The following is a 17,769-nucleotide window of genomic DNA, read 5'->3' on the forward strand; positions in this document are numbered from 1 at the left end:
AATTTCACTAGAACATGTAGACACATGATTTATCAAAACTGTTCATTTGCATTGAGATTTGTATTAGAGATGAATATGAAAAAAATATAAGATATATGAGAGAAATAACAGATATATAAATATTAAATAAAAAAATAAACGGCCGAGATAAGCCGCATGTGTCCAAAACATGCGGGGTTGCATTTCCCGCGGTATGAGCTAAAGTAGTAAATGGGTCACAAATGTCGGCTGGTTCATGTGCAGTATGGGCTATACTGGGCCCGATCCAACACAACCGTGCTCCATTCGGTCCATCTTGACCCCAAACACGGGCCGGATGATGGGTATCTTATAATCCATCCTGGCCCCTTCACCTTTTTTTTTGTCTTTGTTTTGCCTTTTTGGCCTTATCGTCTCCGAGAAAAGAAATCCCAAATCCTCCGCCGCCGGTAATCCCAAACTCTCGAAGTCTCGATCAGGAAACCGCAGAGAAAAGCGGAAGCCGAGCGGTGCAAGCAAAGCTTGGCCTCCTCGATTCCCTCCCCACTCATCCCCATCAAATCAAAAATTCGAAAATCAAAAGGACACCCAATCTAATCGCCGGTTCGCCGGCGGAGGAATCCGGAGCCGAGCCTATCCGATCGGAGCGGGACGGAGCGGGGCGGGGCCGGTCCCCTGCGGCATTTCGTCCCCACTTGGGGGACGCTGTGTGGAACCGCGGGTGCGGGGGGCGCCCACGGGCCTGTCGCGCAGCGCGGCGCCTCGTTGCGCGTGCCCGCCCGCAGTCAGCTCCGTAACTCCCGCGTCCGGCGTCCGCTGCAATGCGCGCTAAAGGCTTTCGCTCGCTAAAGGCTTTTCCCTGTGTGCGCTGCGAATTGGCCTGACTGCTTTGAGTTTTGTCCAAGTTTGGATGGGCCAGATGGTGAGTACACATCATACCGCAGCTGCCCTGTCGTATCATACCTTGTCGTGGTGTTGTTGTTTCTTGGCTGATCCGTGAGCTCGGTGCGATGATGCCTCTGAATTCAAATAATGGATTGTGCAGGTTTCGGATGACAATTTCGAAGAACAAGCGGTCCGCGACGGTAAAGGCGTAAAACCTTGCATCGTTCCTTTGTCTATTTTCATGTGAATGATGTGGAACTGTGGAAGTTTGGTGTAGTGTGATGCTGAGTTTGCTGGTTGCTACTTCTAGCTTGTTGCTTTGACTGTTTGATCGAGCTTCTCATGTCTTGTAATTATTTTGACAGGTGGGATCATTAAGAATGGAAGGGAAATCTTATTCCAGGTGAGAATATGTTTGACTATTTAAGCACATCTTCTTGCTATCATGCTCTGGATCAAAGTTAGAGGTCTGAATCTTTAGAAATGCTACTGGATTAGTGATAAGAACAAATATGTGCATCTTTCAATTGATGCTTCAGCACACACTTGTGAAATTGCTTCTGTTCATGTGGAGCAGTAACTAGGTGTGCCACTTGTGCAAGCACTGAGAGAAGTTACTATTTGGTCAGATATAAGTGTGATCATGGTACTTGTGATTTTTCACTTATCCAATCATGACTTGTGTTTACCTGTATATGATTCACTTACCAGTAATGAATCATAGATGCTAGTGTTTCCTGTATGACATTGGCAACACAACTCTGCCTTTGGAACAATCTTAATTCTCTTACATTTTGTGCTGATATCAGTCATCACTTAGGCTTACGGGAATCCCATAAGCTCAACTGGTGGAATAATTTAGAGGATAAAGTTACCGACCTGGCAAAATCTGGGTTTACATCTGCATGACTCCCTCCACCGACACAGTCATTATCTCTGGAAGGTAGGCTAACCAACATTACGTTTTCTTACCCAAAGCATAGTTGCAGAGAGAAGAGGCCTGATATGTCCTTCTAAAGGTTATCTACCGCAGAACCTGTACTGTCTTGACTCTTGTTATGGTTCCCTCCACGAGTTAAAAGTGTTGCTTCAGGAAATGAATGAACACAATGTAAGGGCTATGGCAGATGTTGTTATTAACCATCGAATCGGGACTACTCAAGGATCCAATGGGATGTATAATAGTTATGATGGTATCCCAATATCATGGGATGAAAATGCTGCTACATCTTGTTCTGGTGGCAAGGTAACTAAATTGTCTTGTTTTATGCAAGATATTTAGGTTTTAATCTTCTACTTGCCACCATATCTTGTTGGATCAGTTCTACTATTAAGCTGTACTGAACTTGCCTGCAACTTAATTGTCTGGGAAATAAAAGCACTGGGGATAACTTCGATGGGGTTCCCAACATAGATCATACACAGCTATTTGTACAGAAAGATATTATTGAATGGCTGATCTAGCTTTGAGAAACTGTTGGTTTCCAAGATTTCCGCTTTGATTTCACGAAAGGGTAAATGGTCAATTGGCTAGACCGCTAGACTAATATCACACTATGAAACAATGGAATTTACTACAGACCTGATATTTTGTATTGCTGACATGCTGGTTTGTCAATCTTTTGGTTATTGCAGTTACGCAGCAAAGTTTGTGAAGGAATACATTGAAGAATCAAAACCTCGTTTTGCGGTGGGGGAATACTGGGATAACTGTGAATATAGCCCCCCTGATTACCGTCTAAACTACAATCAGAGTAAGAGATTTGTAATAACATCCTTACTGACTACTTACACCATAATGATGTAATTTCTGGCCTAAGTACTCTAAAGTCAATTCTTAGATTGATTGACAATCACTAACAAGGTTGAATTTTAAATAATCCTGTAATTTGAAATTTTTGCCTCAATGAAATTTAATCAATTTTAGATTATTATCCCTTGTCAGGGTTGCCTCTTCAACTACTCTACTCCTACTCTAGGAACTATGCCTGACATGTTGGGATTTATTTACTATTGTAAGTTCAAGGCACTTAATATGATTGTCCTTTTGGATACGGATATGGATGCAACCAAATAAAATGTTAAAACTACATCCTCAAATATGTACATCCTTCCTACTCTTTGAGACAGTAATACAGTCTATGTCTATTTGTTTGGTAAACTCAAGGAATTTCTTTGGCAGATAACCATAGGCAGAGAATTATTAATTGGATAGATAGCACTGGAGGACTTTGTGCTGCGATTGATTTCACAAGAAAGGGCATCCTTCAGGTTAGAAATCAGCTTTATTCTACAGGAGCAAATTGTTTTAAGTCATTCGTTTGAGCATCTAGTATTTTTAATCAGGAAGCTGTCAAAGGTGAGTTGTGGCGTTTGCGAGACCCTGAAGGAAAGCCACCTGGTGTGATGGGATGGCGGTCTTCAAGATCAGTTACGTTTATTGAAAATCATGACACAGGGTCAACCCAGGTATACTAGAGTTATTTTTCTGTTCCTTTGGTTGAGGTAAAGCTTAACTGTGTAAATATTTGCCTGGGAGTGTTCAGAATGTGCTAAGAGGAAAATCTAATAGAAAAGGTTCACAATTTCAGGGTCATTGACCTTTTACATCTGACCATGTTATGGAGGTAAGGTATGCTTTATGGACTTTGTATTGCTTCATTTCTTCACAGTCCTCGTTTCATCAGAATCCAATAATATGTATTTATGAAACTGAATTACCAAAATAGTTACCATTGTGATCTTGAAAAGGGTAATTTCCTTTGCAACGGCTGTAGCAGGTTTTAACTCTTAAAAAGGTTCAGAGTCGCTGGTTCAGTCAATAATCCTGAACCGTGAAGACATGATACTCTCATCAATTGATCATTAAAAGATGAACTTCCTATTAACCTTTTCACTCCCTGAATCATTTGGTTTAGAGTTAGCTTGCTGTTCTTTTTTGGACATCTAATAGTTGATTGACACATGCATAATCTGATTGTCCTCACCCACCCCAGGATCCCCTCTGTGTTCTATGATCACTTTTATGACCAGGGAGTTTCCTTCCATGACGAAATTGCTAAACTGGTACGCTACTATATTCCAACCCTTCCCTTCCCTAGCTGCCTTCTCTAACTTCCAATGCTTTTTACTCAGATGGAAATCAGGAAAGTCAGATATACACAGCCGATCCACAGTCAAAATTTTGGAGGCGAGGTCAGACCTGTACTCCACAATCATAGATGATAAGTTGTGCATGAAGATCGGGGATGGCTCGTGGTGCCCAAGCGACACTCAGTGGAGATAGATATGCTGTGTGGCACAATCCTGAACACGAGTAATTAGCCTTTTAATGAATTGAAGACGTCAAGGGGCCCTTGTGCCATAGCCAGGTTTGAACCTCATAAAGAGTCCTCTTAACTGAACCACACCACGGTAGACATGTTAGAATAAGGCGCTTGTAGTTGTAGGTTCACCTGTGCAACAGAAAGAGTGGCTCCTGTGGTTGTCAGTGGAGCGGGTAGTTGCGTAATGTGAGCTAGAAACAATTGATACGTGGCTGCACCAGAGATGAGGAAAATAGCACTAATTGTAGTTAGTCGGGATCACTTGTATAAGAATGTACATAGGATAATAAGGTATGTAATCACGTCTATGTGCATTATTTTATTGTAAACTGGAAATTTGAATGTTTATCAGAAAACACAGTCCCTTGGAATTTGCACTTCGCATATGGCTGTTTGTTTACACACAGTGCTTAATCCTGACGAGCTGTGAAAGTAGTCAAATATGATCTGTATAGTCCTGAGTGCTTTTGGAATTTAATCTTGTGCGACGTGACAACCTTCAAAACCTGACAATCTTCGAGGTATTTTTTTTAAATAACCATTTTTTAGGAATTGCATGAATAATACGTGTTTAAAAAAAAAGAATAATAAAAAATCCCAAGGGACTTAGTTTTGTAGGGACACGTATCTTTGTTGCTCTGTGGTACCACGACAATTCTTCTATAGTAGTGTGACAATAATAATGTTGTTGTACCGTGCCTCAAAACTTGTTATTGCTCTACCATAATGTGACATGTGCTATTGTCGCGGCACGGTAGCATGACAATGGGTCGGTTTTAACCCGAGCGCCATTGGCCCTTCTCTCTCCCTGGCCATTTGTTTGGTTGCCGTTGCCACGCATGCGAGAGAGAGGAAGGCCAGTGCACTTGGTCGCGGGAGAGAGGGGAGAGGAAGATGGAGGCTAGGTGGAGGAGAGGGAGGCCGGGTGGAGGAGGAGAGGGAGGAGGTTGGGTGGAGGAGAGAGGAGGAAGAGTGAAGAAAAGAAAGGGAGGAGGAAGGAGGAGAAAAAAGTATGTAGTTTTTTTTCGTTCTAAAATTTGATTTGATGGAAATATGGTAGGTTATTTAGGGTTAGAATCTTAGTTAGGTTAGGGTTTGAAATAGGGTTAGAATTTAGGGATGTGTTAGGCTTAGAATTTAGGGGTAGGTGAAGGTAAGAATTTAGGTTAGGGTTAGAATTAGATTCACTGTTTATTATTGAATTTTATTTTAATAAATGTACATTTTTTTATTGTTTGTGGTTAGGGTTAATGATGTACTAAATGTTTAGTTTTTTTTCAATGTACTAAAATTTGTGTCACGTTACAGATATGTTAAGTCCTACAATACTTAAGGTTTTTATGGTCATGGTGAAGTTTGTAATGGTGTTGACTTGAGCAACTTTCCTATTATTCTGAACGAGCATCCGATCCTGAGGGTACAAGGATGAAGGGTATGATGAAATGGTTCACCTGCCATTTTTGGTTGGACCCCTAAATACCTTTGTTAAGGTGCAATGCTTGTTGACTCGATTGTTAGATCCAATTGTTTGGGAGTTAAAGCATGTGTACCAGATAGACAAGCATGCTAAATGGTTGGAGTGGTGCAGCCGATGTGAGGTTAAGTTTATTATGCTAGTGTAACCATGTTCAAGAGAACTGTGTGATGACAGTCACGTGGGATAAGTCAGCGCAACAAGATCGATAGAAGTAGATGGCCGGGCTGACGAAGGGGAGGAAAATGAAGCAACTATTGCTATTCTGGATTTAGTGCACCGCAACGCGATGCGTGAGGAATAAGCTTTGGAGGAGTCTGAAATCGGGGAAGGATGAGGAGGAGGAAGCTGAGGAAGAAAGGGAAGAAGGTGACGAGGAGTGTTCTACCATTGTAGTAGGTTGCAAAGATCATATGCCTGGTGAATGGAACAAGCGTAATAAAGCGACGATGGATGTTATGGAGAAGCATCATTTCCCTTGAGAGTATGATTCAAATAGGGTCTGTCTTAATCATGTGTTCCTAAATAAGCTTGAGTTGCAGGATGTAGTGAAGCTATACGTGTTATCATCACAGAGGGAGTTCTGGGTTGCTTGCTCAAGCCAAGAAAAGTACATTATGAAGTGCAGAACTCAGGGATGCCAATTTTGTATTCACGCGTACAAGCTCAAGCATGTGGCACATTTGAAGGCGTCAAGAGTGGTGGATCATAACTACAAGATAGAAAATGTACTTGCAATGCACCACAACCTCACTTTTGCACTAATTGCAAATGTAATGTTCAATGGGATCATTGAGAAGAGGGATCTCGAATATTCATATATTGTGTAGGAAATCTTAAGACAATTCTAGTACAAGATTAGTTATCTAAAAGCTTGGCAGGCAAAGCAGGAGGGCTTGGACAAGTGGTTTGGTACTTTGAGCATACATATTACAACCTACCTTGTGTGCTTGGGGCTATGAAGAGAAACAACTCTGGCACATACACCGCTTTCAAGGAGAGCGAACAAGATGACAATGAGTTTACAATCTTTTGTAGGGTTTTACGTTCTTTGGGTCCATGCATTTAAGCCTTTTGCCACTATCGCCCTTTGCTTTGTGTGGATGGTACATACTTGTTAGGAAAAGTATAAAGAGTAAGTTCTCAAGGTAGTCGGCGTTGATGCAAACAACCATATTATTCCAGTTGCCTTTGCATTTGTTGAGAATGAGAATAGGATGAGTTGGCTATGATTTTTAAGGCATATGAAGTATGGGGTGGTTGGTGATTAGCCCAACGTTTGTATCATATATGACCGTTATAAAGGGATCTTGTATGCTATAAAGAGTCTGCAATAAAATCCAAATGTAGCATACCATATGTACCAGGACCTATAATATATGGGCGGGAAGAGGGAGATAGATGTCGCAAAGAATTCCCCACATTTGCACTTTTGAAGAATTGTTTCACAACTAACTTAAGGTAAAGCCTCCACTTTCCCCATCGGGCAACAGAAGGAAGCCCAAGTTGGACGTGTAGAACTAGCTTGACGATGACTACTTTGGTAACAAAGGGAAGGCCTTCGAGGAGTAGAGACTTTAATGTACCTTGGCAATCTACTTTGTCTAAGGCATGTCTATATATTAATTGTAGTTCTGGTACATAGTTAGGTTAGTCATGATGTGTACCGTAAATGCAATTATAACTTGTGTTACCTTGTTTAGGGTTAGCGTAAATAATTAATGCATGTTGCCACTTGTACCATAGGAGTAGATAGACAAACATTTGCGCTCATCTACTAATGCTAATGCTGAGGCTATCAACCTTCATGTTCTCACTTACGGATTTTTATTTTACAAACTGATTAAAGCATTAAAAAAACAAATAATGGAAAAAAGAGAAAAAGTAGTCCATTGTCGGTATGCAGTAGCGCAACATCATATTGTTGCGCTATGGAGTAGCGACAAAATGTTGTCATGCTTCGGTGAAGTGACCACACTATTGTTGTGTTGCAGCAAAGCGACAATAGCTTGAATAATGGCATAGTCGCTCTACTGTAGTGCGACAAATCCTATTTTTGCTCTACATTGGCGTGATAACTTAGGGACTATTTGGTAGGGCTCTAGCTCTAGATTTGCTCAACAGATCCATAGTGGAGCAGATCCATCAGTGGACTGATGGCACAAATGGGTAATATCCCTTCAACTCGGTGGGCTGGTTGGTTTCCACAGGGACGGATCTATATTTGGGGCAATGCTTTAATCGCTCCGCATAATTGCACATGAAAATGGGGAGATCCATAGATCAGACTACCAGAAAATTGAGTCGCTCCGTTTGGCAGGGCTTTACCCAGATCCATCGTGGATCTTGAATTTGGAGCCCTACCGAACATCCCCTTATTTTCACGCTACCATAGAGCAAGTTATTATTTCTGCAATTCTTTCAATTCTTATATTATTTATGCAATTACTAAAAAATATATTATTTAAAAAACATCCTCCGAGGGAAGGAGGAAATGAAATATTGACCGAAAGGTATAAGTGGCCTAGTGGATATTGGATAAGCTGCCTCCCTGCCTTCTTCCCTCACAAGGAGCCATTCTTGCAACTAAGTCCCTCCATTATCTCACATTTGCTCCATTCTTATCTCCACTACAATAAAAAAAATCCCTTGTCTTCTCTAGCACGTCGTGTTGCACAAGCATAATTCGATCTTTTATCGGGAAGAGAAACATACATTTTACCTAGTCCTACAAAAATACATGGTGGATCAGATACAAACCTTCCCGCACCTTGACTCCTCTCCTGATCCCCTCCCCTCCAATATCGCCGTTGCCGCTATAGCCCAACCACCCCTCCACCTTCTGCAGCCTGGTCTACTTCCACCTCCGCCTCATGGGATTTTCAAGCTTGGGTGCAAATGAAACGGCCCTGCGTGCTGGAGGTGGTCGGTGTGCAATTGCGTTACGCCACGGTGAGGGATGCCGTCGTCGCCTACCCCAACCTCATCAACCTGGCGCTGCTTGGCTGCGATTGCTCCAACGCGTGTTAGATTCTCGGTTTTGTAGTCACCATTTATGTGCAAGTCTTCTAATTCTCGGTTTTGTAGCCCTTTGCAGTGCTTATTGCATTTGACTTTTGTAATAAGGATTAGAGAAACAAATATTACATCTTTATTTGTCCTCCCTACCCTAAGGATCTAGGATAACGACTAGGGGGTGTGAATAGACGATTTTAAAACTTACTGCTAAGCGATCGATTCTAATTGCAGAATTATATCAATTGACCACTAAACAAGATAAATAGGGCTAGACCTAAGTTGATACAAGTCAAAGTTTTGCAATCCTAGGGTGACATGCAACAATTCAATTTGAATGTAAATAGTAAGAATGTAAATTTCACAAATATGAATTGAACTTAAAAGATACCACACAAAAGAGACAATGAATTTTTCCCCATGGTATCGATGATTAGCCGGTCACCCCTAATCCATGTTAAGGCAGGTTCAAGTCTCTAACACTTCTTTACCAAACAACAAATTCTCACAAATAGATGGACTTAATCTTTGAGCCGGATTAGTCCAATGAACCACTCAACATCTTAATTTCACTAGAGTTGCACTTGACTGCTTTGGTGAGGCATGCACAAGACCTCTCACAATCACAAGTGGGGCACCTTCACAAGCTTCTTAGGGCTTACCGATTCTACCACCTCCAAGCCGTCTAGGTGGAGGCAACCTCCAAGAGTAACAAATCGATAACACTTGCTTAAAGGATCACTAGTGCCACACAGCTCAAACTCTTAATGCAAAGCACTAGAATGCTCTCACTTTCACAAAGAATGTACAACTAAGCAATGAGAGGGACAAATGGATTCAAGGTTCTCAAGTATGCAATTTCAATGGTCAAGAGAGTCCCCTTGCACTTGGTTAGGGACTATTTATAGTCTACACCTTGAAAAATAGCTGTTACACAAGGGTTCATGAGTCTCTCTATTCCTAGCAGTCAGATCGCCACCAAGCCCAACGGCTAGTAAGTGCTTTAAATGCACTTATTTTTGAATCATTGCACATGCTGGAGATCAGATCGTGAGACCCCATGGCTAGACCGTGAATCAGTCTAGAGACCACCCTTGCTCTGGATTCATGGGCGGTCAGACCACACCATTTGGAGGTTAGACTGCCAGACCTTTAATTAAGGAAAACATCGTGTTCAAGCTCCAGTAGTCAGACCACCCACTTTGGCGGTCAGACCGCCCAAGGATTTACTGACTTTGCCTTATCTACGCAAATGATGGTCAAACCGCCACCTCTGGCATTCAGATTGCCAAACACTGATCACTTGGAATTTTCTAGGGCAAAGTTTCTCACTCTCTCAAACTAATCTTTCATCTAGAAATGACAACTATAGATACCTCAAGTAAATGTACACCAACCCCTCTTAATAGTACGACATCTCTTCTTAACAATCTGGTCATTTTCTCCTCTAATCACCATTGACAAGCAAAAAGAAAATGCCTGATTTTATACTTTTGTCTTGAGCTAGACATCTTCATATGTACTTCACACATGCATATTCTATCTCTTTCACCATTTCTAGGGCTAACCTTTCTCATATCCCAATTAAACAAGTTAGTTCACAAATAAGTGTTGTCATTAATTACCAAAACACCAATTAGGGGTCTAGATGCTTCAATCTCTCACTTTTTGGTAATTGATAGACAACCACGATAAGAAGTGATGCAATAGAATTTTGAGTTCACTTTTAGCATAAAGCATAAGGAAGACTTGAGGGTGAGTTTTGATGGTAATTAATCTATATGAGAGAAAACATGAATATAGAATGGATAAATACTATTAAATCTCAAGGTATAAGATAAGCTCCTTCTAAATATGTGCATATATGATTTGAATTTGAGACCATGCACATATATAAAAAATGAAAAATTTTGGACCTGAGGAGGCAAGAGTGTTAATGATTCCACAATTAAGCATATCTTTATGTCATTCACACATGCATCTTCTAGCTCTTTCATCAATTCTGGGACTAACCTTTTTCATATCTCAATTAAACAAGTTAGTCCATAAAAATAGTTTCATTACTTACTAAAACACCAATAAGGGCCCTGGATGCTTCACCTCCCCCCCGGTATATGGACACGCAATGCAATATGGTGCTCATAGTTTCTAAGGCTCTGCTTGGAATGGAAGAATTTCACAGAAACAATTCAATTTCCACAGGGATTGAGGAAGATTCCCGCATTCCAGTCAGGGCCTAAAACAGAAATAGAACAAAAATTTCATCGGAATCAAATAAGCTTTTACACATATTGCATGTTGATTTTATCAGTTTGGGTTCTTGGTTTACACTTTCTAAGTTGGTGCATGACTGTTCAGTTGATAGTGTTAATTTAGTCCATACCCCTCTTCTGTCTACTGATATTAACCAAGTTTTGGTAACTGTAATTACATTGATTTTAAATAGGTGTTGTCAAACATTAAGTGGCCTGAAACACTTGAGAGTGATTTTATCTACAGTGAGAAAAACAATCATACTTTCATTACTGAAATTAGTTATTACATTGAAGTTTCTTACTTCGGATTTTGAATTATTTAACAGGTGCTTCATCCATTGGGACGTCAATTAATCCACATTTCATTGCAAGCTTTGCTTCTGCCGCTGTTAAAGGATGACATCAGGATTTTGACTCTCAAGAGTTTGATCCGGAGGTAACTCTTAACTGTTTCTTGAAGCTTACAATATTCTAGCAAATTACTGGAATCTTTTTATCTATTCTTGATTGATATAATCGTTGTGTTACTTAATTTTCCTAGTGGGGTTGCTGGACAGCAAACATGAGCTAAAGAAGTCATCAATCCGTCTGTTGTTTCCAACAATTGACACGGTGAAAAAAGGGGCTTGCGGAATTCAGTTGTGTAGGCATTTGCTTTCTCTACCTGAGGTGGATTCTCTTTTGACGACTCTGATTTTTTTGAACAATTTAACAATAAGTGTTCATGATATATTTGCACTATATTCAATCTGGAAAGTTCTGCACACTGAAATAGACAGGGCATACTTTTCTAGTTAGAGAAGTAAGTGCTAAAAACATTGTTAATTTGGGGACGACCCTTGTATAGCAGCTCTAAGGCGTAGGATTTATTTCTTCTGCCCATCTCACATGCTTTCTTTTGTCAGAAAACATGGCAAAGATTGAGATCTACCGGCACGATGCAATCCTGCAACCATATGCCAGGATATGGCATCCTATGCATGTTATGGTATGATCTTTTGGGGAATGTCATAGATTTAAACATTCTTAGCCTTCTTTGGTTATTGTAAAGTATTGCTATGATGTTGAACGATGGTTCAAGGTAAACAATGGCAAAGAAGTGATATTTACAATGACAATTCTCTCAGACTATTATGGTTGGTAAGGACATGGATAACATGTTAGAAATAGCCGATGATTCTGTGTGTGAGCTGTCGAGTGAAGATGTTAGTGAGAAAGAGTCCAATTATGGTTTTGCCTATTGTCTAAAACAAAACCTTAGTTGATATTAACTCTTGCCTACTAAGTCTTCAACTGATGGATAATACTCTTAATTAAAAGTCACCTATTTTGGATAAGCTGTCTACCATCAGCTTGTATAGACCGTGATGATTGCGTCCTATATGACTTCCTTGCCGCTATTCACCTTGACTCATCATTGCCTAATACAAATATTGCCTGAAAAGCTACATGTTCTGGAGAACAGTTTAGTCCATAAACTTCAGCTATGATAGTGACACTATCCTCTATACCAGGTTGCTCAAAGAGCTTTGAGTCTCATCTTGGTGGACATTATTTCGGCTGGACTTACTATGGGTCTCACAATTTCAGTCCAGCTGCATGGGGACAACTTCTACCTCCAGCCTCCTCCCTCCAAAGCTAATCCTACTGAAGCCAGAGAGTAGTTCCTTGTGGTCCAAAGCTACACATTTGCAACTATGAGCTCGACATCATACTCATTGTTCCACCACTAGGTATGTCAAAGAATGCAAGTGAAAGGAGGCCCGAGATCAATGACGTTGCCCTGCCATTTGTCGTCCCTCCACCATGATATAAGCAGAGTGATAGACTAACGAATCGGTTTGCCATGCGCGAGACCATGTCTAAAGCTTGTGGGCTGCAGAGCAACGATCCAGTAAACTTGTCAGAAGAGATCAACAAGGATATACCAGATAAAGATGATGAGCATGTGGTTGAGCTATCTGATTGTTATCAAGAAGAGAAGAGGAGAATATTTACGCAGAGGCGCTATGGGGGCAGGTAGACTCTTCTCAGAGCCAGGAAAAGGATTAGTGAAGCTGTGAATCTAGTTGGCCGTAGTCGTACTGGAGGTTGACATGACAATATGTTCCAAAAATTGTTCTTGGAAGCTTCGGATTCGCATATTTCAGTGAATTGAACTTTCTGAAGGAGAGAAAGAAGTTGTATTGAAGTCTGATTTCTGGAGCAGGCATTGTGTGAAGAGAACGGCCGCCTCACGATTCTTTCTTACTGAAGCTGATTCCATTAACATATGTCAGATTAGATTCATAGTTCGTACATATCCTGTGGTCATTCTTTTTTGTATTGAAAAAACCGGTGTTGTTTGCATGTTTTCTGAAGAAATAGCTGAAGATTTTAGCCTGAACTTCACAACGTGTGTGATCATCTTCGTCAGTCTATTACTCTACCATCTGTTATTATGCTCTGATCCCAAAATCATCACACTATTTTATAGCTAAAATCATTACAGACCCTATCCATAGTCCCACCCCACCCGTCCATATCTTGACCCCGCCGCCACCTCCTGCCCCTATCCCCTCCTTGCATGCCACTTCCCGACCCCTTGCCGTGGCCGTCCTTGGCGCCAGCGTGGCCTGTTGGCTACTGCCACCTATGTCCTCCACGCAAATTGGCTTCCTAAACAATAACAAATTCGTCCATGCACCCTCACTGTCAATGCCACCCCAATTGGCTATGACGGTGCCACCACACCGAAGCCGTTGTCTTCGACCACTGTTCTCCACTAACCTCTACGAGTGCCATGTCCCGCCACCATCACCGCCCACCAGCAGTTCTTCACCACCGCGGTTGATGTTGTCTCTGCCAGGGGCGGAGTCAGGGCCAGCGCGTCAAACCCCAGGTACCCCTATGTAGTTTAGCCCATGAGAAATGAGTAAGCCTAATAAAAATAAAATCCATCATAGCTGTTGCATTCCTAGCTTGCAATAACGCTAAAGGCAACCATTCGTTTCTTAATGTGCGTTCCATTTTCAAGCGGCACTTATGCAAAGCTTTTCACTCTTCATTCTTATCTTCATCATCTCACCGTCCTCTTAGCCACCACCGCTAGGTCAGCTGGCCTCCCCAACTATCTAAGTTTGGTGTCCTCTAAATCTTAAATCTTAATATTGTTAGAGAAGATGATAATATTGTTGAAGTAGACGGCTACTTGCCTTTGAGCACAAATCTCCTAACAAATTATATGGCTACAAATTCTAAGATTTTTTTTAATTTTCTTTCGCATGTCATTTAGCCTTTCCGTTAATTTTTTTAACATCCGTTAGCTGCAAATTAACAGCATGAAAAATACTATTTTTAGTTTTGTTTCCAACTGAAGCCACCGTGTCACCCGTCTTACGGCACACACTGGCCACAGCCAGCCACAGGAAAACAGGGCACACAGCCACACCTCCAACTCCGGCAGCCCCACAACTACACCACAAGACACAACCCACGCGGCCGCGCCCCGAGCCACCTACCCGCCGTTTCCGACGCTGCGCCGCCATCCACCGCCGCTGCCGCCGCCGACGTCGCCGTTCCCGGGTCTATCGAGCGACGGAGCTCATGTTCCCCTCGCCGCTGCTCGTCCGGCCGCCGACGCCGGCGAACCCTTCCCTTCCGTCTTGCCGTTGCGCGCCCGCTGTAGCGGCGGCGGTCATCACTACCCACGCCTCCGCCGTAGTGTCCCCATTCTCTAGGTTATCTCTCGAGCCCCCTCCCTCCCCTCTACCCGCCGTCCCCGGTGCATGATCTTCTCGTTTTCTGCAGATTTTGTCTTAACAATTGCGGTGACATGGTTCCTCTTGATCGCGCAGGCTGCGTACCAAGTGTAGGTTCGCCGCGTCGGATGTGAGAGAGGACTACTCTTCCACTCCGATAGATATTGTCGCTGATGTGAAAACCGAGAAGGCATGGATTTGAGCTGCTGAAGTTCAATAGTACCATTCAGTACTTGTTAGGTTAGGCTGATTTCACCCAGAGTTCTGAACTGCTTCTCAACGGTTGTAGATTGTGGTGTTGGGAGGAAATGGATTCGTTGGTTCTGCAATTTGCAGAGCTGCTGTCTCTAAGGGCATGGAAGTTGTGAGCATAAGCAGGTATACATCGTTTTCTCTTGTATGTTACGAACGCTTTTGTGCTGTATGATTGTGGAAACAATTTGGTGATTTCTAAATCAATTCACTATTCAGAAACAGAAATTTTCAACATTTTCCTTCATATTTTCAATAATTGTTCTGTCTAAATTCCCCATTTATTGATTTTTTTAATCAGCCCCCTTATTTTACTATAAACTGAGTCAATCAACCATGTCTTACAATGAAAAATGAAAAGTTACCCATACAGTATTCCTGGGTACCAAACCTGCATTGTGTCAACATTTACACATTCTGCTTCATTATGCATTGATGGCAGGTCAGGAAGACCATCTTACTCTGATCCCTGGGTTGATCAAGTCACTTGGCTGGCAGGTATGCTTTTGGAATTAGGTTGTTACCAGCTTGGCTATTAGATTGAGCTCTCTCATATTAGTTAACAACTTAACTCCCTAACTTGTAATTTCTAGTTTTTACCGTTGATTTAAAATGAGTTGATGCTTTGACTTGCAAATTATGACTTATCAAGTGGTTGGGGATACAGCTGAAAGGAGAATGACAATAATAAGATTCTCATCCAGAGTAATAGCTTTTCTGTAAGAAGTATGTTATATATAATATCTATTGTACTCAACAAACAAAATTTTACATTGACATCATTCTGTCTTGCTTCGTTTGGAGAGTTTTGGATAGATTCTAGATGAAAATTTCTGTAAGTTTATATAATCTTTTATTGTTGGCTGATAAAACCTGCAACAATACATTGCTGACCTGTTGCTTCTGAGACAGATGTATATTGTTGATTACAAAATAATCTCTTTATTTTGGCATTGCTCACTGGCATATTACTCATCTTTTTATTCGTGAAATATATATATTTTTACAAAGTGCAATACAGACTAAACTGGATTTCCTTTTACCAACTTGTTCCTATAAATATGTGGCATACCCACATGGTGATCTTTGATTTTCAGGAGTTTGTCATTTACATGTTGTGTGGAACTCTCGTATTCAGTTAAGCATCTTAATGTGATGTAGGGGATGTTTTCTATGCAAGATGGGATGAAGTATTGGTTGGGGCTACTGCTGTTGTGTCTACCATTGGAGGATTTGGCAATGAAGAACAGATGAAAAGGATAAATGGTGAGGCGAATGTCATAGCAGTAGATGCTGCAAAAGAATATGGTAAGTACTATGTAATGCACTATGACAGCAACATGCCAATTTGTATGCAACTATGTTCTATATTGATAAATTTTCGGGAGATTGATGTGACTGAACTAAGACTGTTTAAGCAGCCACATAGAAAGACATTTTGGTTTGCTTTCATGGGCCTATGCATTTGGCACCAATAGGATTTTGACTTGTGAGTTTTCCCAAATGGTCCCATAAACCCTTCAATTGAAAACTCTTTGTAATATTATTTGGTGGTAATATTGATTTCTCTGTGTTAGCAATAAAGTTATAGGAGCCTAAAGGAAAATTTTAACAGACCTACTTGCCCTTAAATAATGTCCATTTAATGCAACTAGCACATCTACTTTTAATTTCATTGGAACCTGAACTATAGGAATCTGGTAGTCTGGAACTTTGAAAATCTCAGGTATGTCCAGTACAATATCAAAATTTAAGTTATATTTAGTAATGGAAATTGTTATCTTGATTTAATTGTCTCAGGGAATGATATTAGACCATTCTTTCTTTCTTCTTTTGGTTGGGGGAGGGGGGGGGGGGGGATGCGACGAACAATTGGATTGTTGTTTTATCTTACCCTTTCTGTTTGGATTGAAATAAATACAAGAGCACATAATAAACTCTTCCTGTGTTTTTTTTTGCAGGAGTCCAAAAATTCATTTTAATCTCTGTTCACGATTACAATCTTCCATCCTTTCTTCTTGCCTCGGGTTATTTCACTGGCAAGAGAAAGGCTGAGTCTGAAGTCCTCTCCAAATACCCAGCCTCAGGTTAGAAATACTTAGCACCATTTATGCACAGATTTTCTTTCAATGTTCAATATATTATTGTCATGTATTGAATCTACCTTTTCCTTTACAGGTGTTGTATTGAGGCCAGGCTTCATTTATGGTAAAAGGAATGTAAATGGGTTTGAGATACCACTCGATATCGTAGGCCAACCAGTAGAGAAGTTACTTTCCTCTGTTGAAAATTTCACCAAACCGTTGAGCTCATTGCCTGCCTCCGACCTAATCCTTGCACCCCCTGTGAGTGTGGATGATGTTGCCTATGCTGTAATCAACGCAATCATAGATGACAGCTTCTTTGGGGTGTTCACAATTGAGCAAATCAAGGAAGCAGCAGCCAAGGTACGAGTGTGAACCTGGGATCTTGTTTCCCTCTTGTCAGTGAAGGTATTATAAATGGAAGGTTTCTAATCTCAGCAGTATCTTTCAAATGCTCACCTTTTCTCTTTCTGAATCTTGGATCATAGTCAATAGTTCGAAGTTGATACAACTTAGTGCTTTCCGTATCCCCTTCCTGATAGAAAGAACATGGTCTAAAGAGTGACATATTTTCCCTGTAAGGCTGAAATTGCCACTATGATGAAGGTTATCTCTGCCTCACCTCAAGTAACACACTTGAACTAGCAAATCTGGGAACGTCATAGGGCACATCGGTTTGAACAGCCTGCACTTCAAATCATGTTTCAGTCGGGAAATGCAAAACATAAACTATAGTTGACTTGGCCGTACAATGACATC

At 41.2% G+C, this 17,769-nt stretch overlaps 2 protein-coding genes across 17 annotated transcripts; both read left to right on the top strand.

Annotated features, from left to right (window-relative positions):
* The first annotated feature begins 374 nt into the window (after nucleotides 1-374).
* Nucleotides 375-13,267, top strand: LOC133924142 (probable alpha-amylase 2). 16 transcript variants are annotated; one of them, XR_009910775.1, is made up of 12 exons: nucleotides 375-901; nucleotides 1,025-1,064; nucleotides 1,230-1,267; nucleotides 1,674-1,807; nucleotides 1,884-2,378; nucleotides 2,500-2,618; nucleotides 2,810-2,879; nucleotides 3,047-3,135; nucleotides 3,211-3,333; nucleotides 3,456-3,496; nucleotides 3,861-3,930; nucleotides 4,000-4,574. XR_009910775.1 is itself a non-coding variant. In XM_062369548.1 (11 exons), the coding sequence occupies exons 4-9, from the start codon at nucleotides 1,992-1,994 to the stop codon at nucleotides 11,498-11,500; spliced, it is 585 nt and encodes a 194-aa protein (XP_062225532.1). In that variant the 5' UTR covers nucleotides 377-901; nucleotides 1,025-1,064; nucleotides 1,230-1,267; nucleotides 1,674-1,991; the 3' UTR covers nucleotides 11,501-11,603; nucleotides 11,840-11,922; nucleotides 12,449-13,267. The 16 variants fall into 16 exon arrangements, 4 of the variants coding, with proteins under 4 accessions (XP_062225532.1, XP_062225533.1, XP_062225534.1 ...); XR_009910777.1 differs by having other exon boundaries at nucleotides 3,456-3,491; XR_009910774.1 differs by having other exon boundaries at nucleotides 3,211-3,496.
* A 1,039-nt stretch (nucleotides 13,268-14,306) lies between these two features.
* On the top strand, nucleotides 14,307-17,624 carry LOC133924143 (uncharacterized protein At1g32220, chloroplastic-like). The gene is made up of 7 exons (XM_062369551.1): nucleotides 14,307-14,653; nucleotides 14,771-14,864; nucleotides 14,964-15,052; nucleotides 15,369-15,424; nucleotides 16,088-16,234; nucleotides 16,888-17,013; nucleotides 17,105-17,624. The coding sequence occupies exons 1-7, from the start codon at nucleotides 14,520-14,522 to the stop codon at nucleotides 17,383-17,385; spliced, it is 927 nt and encodes a 308-aa protein (XP_062225535.1). The 5' UTR covers nucleotides 14,307-14,519; the 3' UTR covers nucleotides 17,386-17,624.
* The last annotated feature ends 145 nt before the right edge of the window (nucleotides 17,625-17,769 follow it).

Source organism: Phragmites australis, chromosome 7, assembly GCF_958298935.1.
Source record: "Phragmites australis chromosome 7, lpPhrAust1.1, whole genome shotgun sequence".
Taxonomy (NCBI): Eukaryota; Viridiplantae; Streptophyta; class Magnoliopsida; order Poales; family Poaceae; genus Phragmites; species Phragmites australis.